The sequence below is a fragment of the Heterodontus francisci genome, chromosome 44, assembly GCF_036365525.1.
Source record: "Heterodontus francisci isolate sHetFra1 chromosome 44, sHetFra1.hap1, whole genome shotgun sequence".
Lineage (NCBI taxonomy): Eukaryota > Metazoa > Chordata > Chondrichthyes > Heterodontiformes > Heterodontidae > Heterodontus > Heterodontus francisci.
The window spans coordinates 21,993,906-22,007,154 of record NC_090414.1 but is presented as its reverse complement, the minus strand read 5'-3'; the positions used below and the strand labels follow the sequence as shown (position 1 = coordinate 22,007,154).

The window sequence follows — 13,249 nt, the reverse complement described above, 5'->3', positions numbered from 1 at the left end:
ATCTGGACTGATCAGTCCATAAAAGCATAAGGGCAATGGCTTGGAAGCTAAACACATTTCTAATTCGTACGTACTTGTAGTTTCCATGGAAACACTCCTTAGAAACGGAGATTGCTCCAGAGTGCTGCATCAGATGAAAAAAAACTTGTTTAACAATGAGACTGCAATGTATGTCAGTGCATTGAATGGACTGAATGGTCTGTATTTGGTTTTGCATTTTTTGGCAGGGTGGATGGGTTTCTAGTCACTGTTTGATGCAACTTGGTATGCTTTTGTCGAGCATGAGAATTTTTGATCTCCTCAGTCGTCAATGTCAAAACCTGCAGTCTGAATGCCAAATTGCTTCTCTCGACTCAGAGATTTAGCACGCTATCCATCATAGTCAAGATGTGACCCTACGATCAAAAACAAACTGACTGGTATGTATTAAGTACTTAATTCATTTCTCAATAAATGATCATCTAACTAAGAAACTGTCTTTTTATTGCAAAATGTACTGAATTGTAACTACCTATTGAAGTACCAATAGTATATGTTTTTCTTTAATTTTCAGGCATCCATGCTAAAAATGTAGTACTTCATGTTTAAAAAACCTTTTGTTGCAAATGCCTGACTGAATGTTTTTCCTTTAGTACTGTTGTCACAGAAATGTTATAGGCTTACAATGCAGTGCAATGTTGAACTGATTATGGGTGCCATTATGCATTATTTGTTTGAAAATAAATACAGGTGATGAAGTATTTAGGTTCACAACATGCAAATTTTATAGGTTATATTCATAGCTGTATATGTATATATATATATATCAACCTGCAGTACACAACAAGAGCACTGAGAGGGAAATGTACAAGGATAGCATTTAAAAACCATAGAAGAGAATTGCTCTGGTTGCAATGTGCAAAGGCAATGTAAACGTCTTGATGAAATTTTCCTCTCCACCATTTCTAGCAAAATTAATAAATGCATTCTTTGAGAGCAGACTATGTAAATATTTACAGTACTTTCCCATGAAAAGGATGGAAGTGCTGGTCTATTGCTTAATGCAGGAGAGTTCCATTTGATGAATGAAGACTACAAGACTGGTCATTTAACTTTCATATTATAGATAAAACAGCTGGCCAGAACAGATATGCCAAATTATAATTTGATAGGTCAAAGCAATAATGTTTAGTATAGGTATGGATGGAGGATGCTTCCAGTAGCAGCCCTGTAGATGTCTAAAGTGATTCGCTGTTTTAAGATTAGGTTGCAAAGTGGATTCAGATCTAAATGAATTTTCGTTAATCATGCCCAGAGGTTTCTTATCCATTTAAAGAGTGCACCTCACACTACTTTTAGCAGAGTGATATAAGGATATCATGATATGTTTGAATGACAGCTGATGCAGCTAAGAACAGGAGAAGGAAGAGAAGCAGAACATCAAGAATCCTATGCCCTCCTATTTCCTCATCTATGAGACCCTCAACAACCAAACCCCCTTAGAATTTGGATGCTCCTTTTTCATAGGGAGCAACAGGGTGACAGTCTGAGAGTCCACTACCTGTTACCAATCTCTCTCACCTGTAATGGACTTTCTTGTCCTTGAAAAAAGGAAACAAAAAAAGGGCTGTTAGCAAGACATAGTTATATCCAGTTATCAATGTGCCGGTAATTATGGGTGTGCTGACACGTGCAAGCTATAGGCAGCTACTTACCGTGCAAAGCTTTTTATGAGTTGACAGCAGGCGAGGGTGTGCATGAAGAACACTTGGAGGTGACGGGTGTGGATGTTCCATCATGGACAATAGTAGGTAGTTTAGAAGATATCGTCGACTGCTCTTACCTTGACTCACCTGGTACATTAGTAAGCTTTTTCCAGAATTGACAGTTACTGCCTTGGTCACTCATTCCAGTATCCCTTAAGCAGCTCTCCTTGATAAACTACTCCATTCCAAACAAGACCTCCTGCTTTACCTCCTGCAGTGGCCACTTCCATGGATCTATCTGCCCTCTGGCTGATGTCACATTGTTTTGACTAAGAACTTCCTTCGGTGCTCGAAAACCAATGCTGATGATGCTTAGCCTTTTAACTTGCGAAGGATCTTTAAATCTGCAGTAGGCAGCTATTTGCTGTCTCCCATAGGCAAGGTCTCCATCGGTTGCATTTCTCACAACTGAAACTGATCTTAAATATTAAAAAGACGCTGATCCCAGAAATTGCAGTGTGGTCAGCATTCATGAATTCAAGTGGATGAGATTTGCATTCCATCCTATTTCCAGTTGGCAATTTAACTGATCACAAAATTTGGCCTAAAATAAAAGCAAAATACTGCAGATGCTGGAAATCTGAAATAAAAACAGAAAATGCTGGAAAAACTCAGCAGGTCTGGCAGCATCTGTTTAAGGGATACTGGAATGAGTGGCCAAGGCAGTAACTGTCAATTCCGGAAAAAGCTTACTAATGTACCAGGTGAGTCAACCTGTCAGGCCAAATTTTGTAATAAAAACAGGAAGTGCTGGAAAAACTCAGCAAGTCTGGCAGCATCTGTGCAGAGAGAAGCAGAGTTAACGTTTTAGGTCAGTGACCCTTCTTCAGATGAGTTTTTCCAGCACTGTCTGTTTTTATTACAAAATTTGGCCTGACAGTTTCATACCAGGGCAACTATGGCTAAACATTCATTGTTTAAACATTGTTTCCCGTGGCTATGTATTAGGACACTCTGTTTCCAACACACTTTTTCCGAATGGCAGGCAATGACTGGTGGGGTACCGCAGGGGTCGGTGCTAGGACCCCAGCTAGTCACAATATATATTAATGATTTTGATGAGGGAACTAAATGTAATATTTCCAAATTTGCAGATGACACAAAACTGGATGGCAGGGTGAGTTGTGAGGAGGATGCAGAGAGGTTTCAGGGTGATTTGAACAAGTTGAGTGAGTGGGCTAATGCATGGCAGATGCAGTATAATGTGGATAAATGTGAGGTTATCCACTTTGGTAGCAAAAACAGGAAGGCAGACTATTATCTGAACAGCTAAAAACTGAGAGAGGAGAATATGCAGTGAGACCTGGGTGTTCTCGTACACCAGTCACTGAAGGTAAGCATGCAGGTGCAACAGGCAGTAAAAAAGGCAAATGGTATGTTAGCCTTCATAGCGACAGGATTAGAGTACAGGAGCAGGGATATCTTGCTGCAATTATACAGGGCCTTGGTGAGGCCACACCTGGAATATTGTGTGCCGTTTTGGTCTCATTATCTGAGGAAGGATGTTCTTGCTACAGAGGGAGTGCAGCAAAGGTTTACCAGACTGATTCCTGGGATGGCAGGACTGACGTATGAGGAGAGATTGAGTCGGTTGGGATTATATTCGCTGGAGTTCAGAAGAGTGAGGGTGGATCTCATAGAAACCTATAAAATTCTAACAGGACTTGACAGGACAGATGCAGGAAGGATGTTCCCGATGGTGGGGGAGTCCAGAACCAGCGGTCATAGTCTAAGGATACGGGGTAAATCTTTCAGGACTGAGATGAGGAGAAATTTCTTCACCCAGACAGTGGTGAGGCTGTGGAATTCGCTACCACAGAAAGCAGTTGAGGCCAAAACATTGTATGTTTTCAAGAAGGAGTTAGATATAGCTCTTGGGTATAAAGGGATCAAAGGGTATGGGGCGAAAGTGGAAAGAAGTTACTGAGTTGGATGATCAGCCATGGTCATAATGAATGGCGGAGCAGGCTCAAAGGGCCGAATGGCCTACTCCTGCTCCCATTTTCTATGTTGCTAAATATGATTGTTGAAATGATTTAAATTGTTCTATTGAATATTAAATAGTTACAAAGTTGTTAACCTCCTGTCCCTTCCTAATTCACAGAACCGCTGTAGTTCTTTTTCCTGCCTATTCCAGTAGCACTCTTATCCCCCTACCTCATTTCACACTGGTACTTTTGCCACAACTCCCTTCCCTCTTCTTGTTTATAGAGGATTTACTCTTCAGCACTACTCCTGGCTCCCGTTCAATTCAGCAAAGACTCAGTTCTGATGAAAGGTTACAGACCTGAAACGTTAACTCTGCTTCTCTCTCCACAAATGCTGCTGACCTACTGAGTATTTCCAGCACTTCCTGCTTTTATTTTTTGGTTCTGCGCTCTCCTGATCTGGTATATCTATTGCAGCAGAATAGGCAGCAGCCAAGAACAGTAACAAGGTTAAGTTGGGAAGCAGAGCAGGACAATTTTTTTTTACATTGGGTGGTGGGAGGATGGAATTTCTTACCAAGGTGGTATAATACTTATAGATTGTTTTTATCACATTATCATGATTTTCTAGTAGCCCTGGTCAAACCTCATTTAAAATCTAATTTACAAAATCCACTATAAATTCTGATTTACATCATCATTGAAAAGGTTGAATGAAGATTTCCTGGTACAAATGACATTCCAAGATCACCTTAAACAAGGATTTGAGTTGATGCCCGAGAACAGCTCATCATCTGTTTGAATACTCATGCCTGGAGCTTATTGACTTCTTGGTTGAAAAAAGACATTTTAAACTAATTTTCACTCCATTTTAGAGTATGATTTCATTTTCCCAGGAATCTCTGGTACCATGTCCAAGAGGCCCCTATTATTCACCTGAGTTTTGACAGGAAAGGTAGGCAGGCTACTTGACTGTACTTGGATAAACATAGGGGTGATGCTCGATTTGAGTACACTTACAGCATAGGTCATGGCAATCGGGAGCGGGGAATCTTGTGTCTACACTAAATCAAAGGCACTGAGACAAAATGCAATGCCCTAAATGCTGCCTGCCTGACATTAGTTTACTCAGCCTTTAAAGTTACCAAATATTAAACCTGGATCTGTGTGATTGCTGAGGTCTCACAAGAAGAGTAGATCTTTGTGGCACTAGCAGTAAGTGGAGGACTTGTGCTGTGGAAGAAAACTGTGAGATAAGTAAAGGCCTGAATAGTTATTTTATCAAGGTCAACATTGCATTTGTGTAAGCAACCACAGAAAATCTGTGGTACCACTGCCCAATTAAGTTAACTTTGTACAGTTAAGTTAATTCAGAATGAGATATCGTCCACAATGGAAAATTTCCCATAGTAAGAGCTGTAATAGTACAGATATTTTGCTCAGCTACAGAATTTACATTAATGGTCTAAACGTTTTGTGAAAAGGTAAAAGTATAAAGGACAATGGGAGATATTCTTCAGTTAGTTTCTTTACCTCATTACCCTAATGAACATTGAAGGAGATGTATAACATCAAATTAATATACCATATGTTAACTTGCTGTTCAATGCATAATTTCTCAGTAAAATCCTCTGTCCTTGCCATACAGGTAACAAATTCTACACTTTGTATTTCTCTCATGTTATTCCCAAGTGCAATGGTCTCAAAACATATCGTAGTTTATACTATGAAAATATACCTTTGGCCCATCTAGAATTAGAAGGGGCTTGACAAATTGATGCAGGCAAATAATTCTCAATGGAAAAGCCTCAAATACCAGGGGGCGCAAGTTAAAAATTCAGAAGTCAGAAGGCAAATCAAACTGGACTTTTCACCCAAAGGGTAAGAAGTTGTGGACAAGTCATCAAGGAAGGATACTGAAGTAAACAGAATAAATTGCTTCAACAGGTGTTTCTGAACAATTAAGAGATTCAGAAATATTAACAGTTCAGTAAAATAATTTTCTTTACCTATATACACAGGCCTTAAAAAGAAGGCTGTGTGAATATTAACAGTCAAATGCTTAACCTGCTCAGAATTCCTTTTGCTATTTTAACAAAGGCTTCATTTAAAATTTAATATTTGGACAGGTCTAGAGGTAAATTTGGTAACTGGCAGTCAGAAATGAGGATACATTATCAGTTATCATATTTATCTCTACTGCTCTCCTCAAAATATATTTGACTAATAGATATCAATATAAGACTAAATGTCTTGTAATGCTCACAGTGGGAACAATGATAAAATATGAAATGAACTGGAGGAATTATAAAAGATAACTGCTGAACTGGGCAGCACAGTGGCGCAGTGGTTAGCACCGCAGCCTCAGAGCTCCAGCGACCCGGGTTCAATTCTGGGTACTGCCTGTGTGGAGTTTGCAAGTTCTCCCTGTGTCTGCGTGGGTTTTCTCTGGGTGCTCCGGTTTCCTCCCACAAGCCAAAAGACTTGCACGTTGGTAGGTAAATTGGCCATTATAAATTGCCCCTTGTATAGGTAGGTGATAGGGAAATATCGGGACAGGTGGGGATGTGGTAGGAATATGGGATTAGTGTAGGATTAGTATAAATGGGTGGTTGATGGTCGGCACAGACTCGGTGGGCCGAAGGGCCTGTTTCAGTGCTGTATCTCTAAACTAAACTGAACTACAAAAAAGGGAACATTTGTGCTACAGGCAAGATGGAGTAGAGGCCTGGTGATCCCTCCCGTACTGTCAATAAACATGTCTGTCGAAGACAAAACCCATTATCCACATGTGAATTAGCTTTGGGGGAAACATATTGAAATGGAAAACAGCCCATTCCATGCTAAAAACTCCTACCCACAGAAATGGAGCTAACAAAGACTTTTGCAGACAGACTGACTTTGAAGCCAAGGCCGAAATAATAGGTGTGAAATAACACCTATTTATCAAAATAGACCACATTTAGACGCCATCATGTAACAATGCTTTCCAGATTCTGGAACATTGTATATATCACCCCAGGAGAGACAGCCTTTAGTCACCTGGCCGACACCACAACCTGACAAGTTTCTACCTTAAAAGGTATCTTTCTGGAGGGACAGAGAGATGCAGATCAGGCAGAGTAGGTCTTTTCTAGCCAGAACAGCTCTGAGACAGTTCCTGCAAAGCAGCAGCCCTGCTGATAACATCTTTTAACTACTACTGTAGAGAAATTGCAAGGTGACTTTGGAATTCCCCATCTGAGGAAGTGAACCAGTAATTCCACCATTGACTTCGAATTGATGCTTAACCACATGGAGCCTGCGACACTTCATCCCTTTCAAGACAAAGAACATTCAGGCTTGCACCGCTGAAAGATTTCCTCCTGAAAAGCTTCAAAAGGTTTTCTTAAAACAATTAACTCTTTTATAACAATTGGACTCTAATTGCATGCTACCACTCGACTCTCCATCTTTTCTTGTGCTTGTGTGTATGGGTGTGAATGGTGAATGGGTGAAGTCACGAATATTTTTTGGTTACTGGATCAAAATATATATTTATCTTTCTTTTTAACCTGCAAGAAAACATGTAGTTTAGCTATTTATTTGACCCTTAAAACACTCAGGGACTAAAATACTATTTTTTAAAACACTATCTGCGTTTATGGCCTTTATAGCCACTCCAGGCGCTGCTTCACAAACCACTGACCACCTCCAGGCGCGTATCCATTGTCTCTCGAGATAAGGAGGCCCAAAGATCTGCGTTCAGTTGAGAGGTGAAAAGAGGAAAACACCCACACCACTTCCCACTTGTCCGTAATAGTATGTATGAGAACAGAGCACAGAAGAAACTTTTCAAAAAAATAAACAGGATTGTGAAGCTGCGAAATGCACTACCAAAGTTAGTGATAGATAGGTTGGATAGGTGCTTAAAGGAAAGGCAGGTAAAGGGATATGGGATCTGGATAGGCAATGGGATTAGGACTGCTGTTCATGTGGAGAAAAAACATCAATGCAGTGTTTGCCTAATGGCCTACTTTCAAGTTGTATTTTTGACGTGATGGAAAACATGGGATTGATAAAGATTACAAAGAGAAATTACCTACTTTAGATAGGATTTTAAAGAGGTGAATGTGCACCAAGTTGAAGAAGAATGCCAATTTGCACTATAAATTCACAACATGGTAAATATTTGCTCTAACTCATGCCATTGTGGGCAGAGGCTCAGTGAAGCACAGAGAGACTATAATGAAGGGTCAATCATCCTAGGGGTGCTTGTGCAGAGTCAGGAATTCAGAGCAAAAATTAAAACAGAAAATTCTGGAAATACACAGCAAGTTTGCCAGCATCTCAAATGTACACTTCAGATGTACACCTACTGATAGGATTTTGTACACTTAAAACATTAACCCTTTCTTTTTTAAAGTGATAACAGCCCAGCAATTTCTATTTTTAATCTCACATCTGCAGCATTTTCAGATTTTAAAATAAAATCTCTGCCAGAGGCTGTAAAGTGATTTCCAATCAGTTCTTCAGTGGCGATATTATTTATGAGGTGCAAAGAGCTGTTGGACGGGAAAAAAATCAATGAAATGATTGTTAAAAAATGTACAAAACTCAAGATAGAATAACTGCAGGAATAGGTGATGCGTTGTGCAGCAATATCAGGATCCACCATTTTTATTTATGGATTAGTTGTCATGGGTTTTTAACTGCAGGGATTGATTTTATTGGTTAGCTTAGGTTTCCTGCCCTCAGCATGTTGCTTGGTGATATTGGAGTTTCTAAGAACATTTTTATCACTAGTTGCATAATATTCAGTAGTGGGTAGATGAAAAATAAAGCTTTTTCAGTTTCAAGTTATGGCACCTTCTGCGAGAGCCAATAACATTTATGGAGCGAATTTAACATAGTAAAATGTCCCAATACACTTCACGAAAGCATTATCAGACAAAATTCAACACCAAGCCACATAAGGAGATATTGGGAAAGGTGACCAAAAAATTGGTCAAAAAGGTAGGTTTTAAGGAATATCTTAAAAAAGAGATGGAGGGGTGGAAACATTTAGGCATGGAATTCCAGAGCTTAGGGTTTAGACCGCAAGGGCGGCACAGTGGCTAGCACCGCAGCCTCAGAGCTCCAGCGACCCGGGTTCAATTCTGGGTACTGCCTGTGTGGAGTTTGCAAGTTCTCCCTGTGTCTGCGTGGGTTTCCTCCGGGTGCTCCGATTTCCTCCCACAGCCAAAAAGACTTGCAGGTTGATAGGTAAATTGGCCATTATAAATTGCCCCTAGTATAGGTAGGTGGTAGGGGAATATAGGGACAGGTGGGGATGTGGTAAGAATATGGGATTAGTGTAGGATTAGTATAAATGGGTGGTTAATGGTCGGCACAGACTCGGTGGGCCGAAGGGCCTGTTTCAGTGCTGTATCTCTAAATCTAAAATCTAAATCTAGACAACTTAAGGCAAAGCAGACAATGGATGGGTGAAGGAAATCAGGGAGCATAAGAGGCCAGAGGGAGAACAAAAGTTGTTCCATGAAGATTGCACATGATGAGCTATATTTCATGGTACAATTACAGTTTGGGGGAAAAAAAAGACAAGACGCATAACAGTATATATTTTCTGACCGGTACTGTTCCCATGTAAAGATTTAACAGAGTCATATTAAATTCTTCTGTTTGCTCTTTTAATGCAAACATTAACCCTTTTACTTTAAATTGACTTGAGCAGGCACTAACAAGACACACACAGGGGCCTGGTACAAATATATTATGTATTATACCAGAGAATGCTCATCATGAGCTTAATTACTGGAAAATTCAATTCAATAAATGAAAATATAAATTATCAACCGACAAGATTACAATTCTTTACTTAATTCACACTGCGAATGAAAAATTGACTTGCAGACCTGAACATCATTCTAATTTTACTTTAGTTAGTACTGAATACGTACATAACTTTGCTCTGTTTCCTGATACACAATTTGAAAACAAAAAAGCACATCTGTGTGATAATGTATTCAAAATACTAAAGGCTATTCTTCCAAACAGAATTTTGAAACTTCTATTAATAAGAGAAATTTCAATATGAAACGGACAAAAATCTTCAGTACTTGCACTAATAATCCAGTGTGCCAGTATTTTAACTATTACGGGTATTTTAATTACTTGGTGACATCAATAAGTTAATATATTAAAAAACAGCAGACTGTAGAGGAAAAATGTGTAGTGCAATAGGTTAACCCATAATACATAATTGTTTACAATATGGAAAGTTGGCACAGGCTTGATAGAAAGATACAGCGCAAGAGGCAGTCATTCGGCCTATGATGCTATTTAGCTGTCTCACTCAGAACTAATTCGGCATGCTGACCATGGATTGGGTGCTGTGGGAAAATATGGAAAAACTGACATAGGTGTTCTATTCCAGAAAGCTTGTTCTTAAATGATGAAACTGGGTCCATTCTTTACTCAGTCTTATTTTACGGAGTAAAAAGATTACAAACATGTAGCTCCTTACTCAAAAACCTCCACTCAGTTTCAGTAAGTGCCTCCTTATATCTGGTCAAGTAAGACCCTAATTAAATGCAATTGATGTACAATTAACATAGGTGCAGTGTTTAATCCCGACAGGTCGGGGATGCCTTCTGTGTACTTCCAACAAGAATCTTGTTTACTAGGTCTATGGTCAGGAAATCGTGGGCAATGTGCGTACAATTTCCTGATATGTGCAGCTGACAGGCAAGGCTCCCTAATGACCGCACACAGGTGGGTGACTCAGTGAATAAAATACTAGCCTTTCACCTCAAGCACCTAGCCATGGAAAATCAGCATTTAGGTACCCAAGATACAAAACATTCCATTACACCAACACTAAAGTCCCTTACCTTAAGTACACATTTACAGTGTTGCGCTACTGCCTATGATTCATCACACGTTGAGTTCCTACACCTTACGACTGCTGAGCTGCCATAGGTGTCAAGCAGAGATAAGTTGCTTCTTTACAGAAAGGTGAAGAAAAGGATACAGGCTCTGTCACCCTGCCCCGCCTTGACTTGACTCCAAGCAATTGTTCATGGAGCAGCAATAGGAGAGCTCTCAGACCATGCTGCAGTTCATCTCAGTACAAGAATAGCATGCAACATTTGGGAGGGGAAGGAGATTTATGCCGTAAGGTGCAAAAATGTATTTATACAAAAAAAACGATTTGCATCAAAACTTGTAGCTTTACAGTATCCTCAATCCACATAATAAAAGCTGTAATATACTCTTCTCTGATTTCAGGTACCATAATAAATCCGCCAAAAACGCTTTCAGAAACTGCTACCGTTATAAGTAAACTATCTACATTAATGGATATCCAACCATCTTCTATAAAGGAAAAACTCTTCTTCAGTATGAACACAACTCCAGAATGTATTTTTCCTGTGCTCACCAACTGCTCTCCAGGCAAGAATCAAACAGACGTCCAAACAGCAATCCACAGAGCTACGCTGACCACCTGCACCTTGCTGCTCATGCTGGTGTTCTGTCTAGGGTCCTATGGAAATTTAATTGTCTTTTCCTCATTCTTCAATTCAGCTTTCAGAAAATTTAGGACGCATTTTGATTTCATGATCCTGAATCTATCTTTTTGTGACCTCTTCATCTGCCTCATCACAGTCCCCATGTTTGGCTTTGTGATGTTTTTTGACAACGGGAACAGCATGTCAGACACTTTCTGTTTCACATTCCACCTCACTAACACTGGGTTTGTCATAATGTCTTTGAAAACAGTGGCTGTGATTGCTGTCCATCGTCTGCGAATGGTGCTCGGACAGCAAACTAACCACTCCTCCTCATTTGTCTGTACTCTCCTTCTTACTATCGTCTTGTGGATCATCAGTTTCACCCTGGCCACCTTGTCAGCCATTACTAAATACCACAGCTCCAAGATCTGTGTCCCGCTACTCGGGCTCATCAATGAAGATGGCAAGGCCATTTTATATACATATGTAGCGGATTTTACCCTCTGTGTGGGTATTGTTGCAATTTCTTACGCTATGATTGCTCAAACTCTGCACAAGAATGCACAGGTAAGGCGCTGCCCTGTGATTACAGTGGTTGACCCCAAAAAGCCCGACTGCTTTGTCCCTCCAGATGGATCAGGGCCCTCTTTATACAGAAAACAGAATCGGAGCAAAGCACCCCATGTGCAGACACACCTATATACATACAACCAAAGCAAAAATGCTGTCACTTCCAACAAGAAGCTAGAACAGACCGTGAACCTTTCAGCTGTTAAGGACTCCAAAGCAGTAGTGACCTGTATTATGATACTACTATCAGTGGTCTGCTGTCTGCCATTGGGCATAGCTCTGGTGCACGATGTCTTATCATCTGAGAGTAGTTTTATCATCTATCAATTTGAGCTTTGTGGATTAACCTTGGTGTTTTTTAGGTCAGGTCTCAACCCATTTATCTATTCCCGTAACAACTCTGGTCTTCGCAAGAAGGTGGCTTGGTGCATGCAGCTCATAGCCCTGCTGCTCTGCTGCAAGCAGAAAACCAGGTTGAAAGCAGTTGGGGATGGCAGCCTGGTTGTGAACAGGAACAAGTCTTCTCACCATGATACCAATTCGGCCTACATCCTCTCCCCCAAATCACAGAAAAAGCTTGCAGACCAAGCCTGCGGGCCAAGCAATTCAAAGGATGTCTTCACCTCTGTTGAGTACCAGCAAAAAGCACAGAGTGCCTCCACAACTATCAACACCAGGATAGAGCCATACTACAGTATCTACAACAGCAGCATCTCCCAGGAAGACAGCACTCCTACAGGTTTGCAGCCCAAGAGGTATACTCTTGGCTCTGCTCAGTCCTACAGTGGAATGTACTACCACATCTCAAAAACATCAGATTTTATGCAGGACTGTGACAGCACTTCTGCCAAACATATCCCCATTCCATCTGTCTAGACCAATCAGCGAATGGTACTGGACAAAACCTAAAACATCTTCATTACAGTCAGTGGTGTCAAGAATTTCTTGCTTGGAAGCAAACATCCCTTTTGGCAAATATCAGTAATGTAAGGACATTGCTAATTAGAGGGCAACTTACCGGATGTACTGTTAAAGTATCAAATATAACAATGAACACTGGTTAATAGCTAACAATCTGTAAAAGTCTGGTGCAGCATGGCTTATGTATGTGTCCCTTCAGAATCATGTATCCTCCAAATTGTATAATTGTTCACCCAGAAGGTCAAATAACTTGATATTTGAGAGCAGGATGAGATATGACGTGGCACAGAGACTGGTATTCATTAAACTGGCTTACTGAACAGCTGGAAACCACTTAAACAGTTCAATCTCCTATACAACAGTTGTTCAACACTTGCTGTCAGCCTGGTCGTCAACAGGAGAAGCAAAACTGTAATAGCTGGATCTTTTCTTATGCTGCTCAATCGCATCCTTCAACAGGTCAAGCATAAAGCAGTATTAATAATCACTGTTTGGACCAGTCCCTGCCTAACAGAGTAGACATGTGTGCACCCAGGAATGTAATGAACAGCAATAGCGCACTATACGTAATGTTCCACAGGGAGTTTGCACA

General features: G+C 40.4%; 2 protein-coding genes across 3 annotated transcripts in view; one reads left to right on the top strand and one right to left on the bottom strand.

Moving 5' to 3' along the window:
* Nucleotides 1–13,249, bottom strand: part of LOC137356033 (acylphosphatase-2-like) — a 68,108-nt gene that overhangs the window by 29,335 nt on the left and 25,524 nt on the right. The gene's annotated exons all lie outside the window — the stretch shown is intronic.
* On the top strand, nt 11,011–12,612 carry LOC137355934 (probable G-protein coupled receptor 75). Its single transcript, XM_068021606.1, has one exon. The coding sequence runs from the start codon at nt 11,011–11,013 to the stop codon at nt 12,610–12,612; it is 1,602 nt and encodes a 533-aa protein (XP_067877707.1).

Coding starts and splice junctions, on each gene's coding strand:
- LOC137355934 (XM_068021606.1), top strand. CDS start 11,011: ATGGATATCCAACCATCTTCTATAAAGGAAAAACTCTTCTTCAGTATG.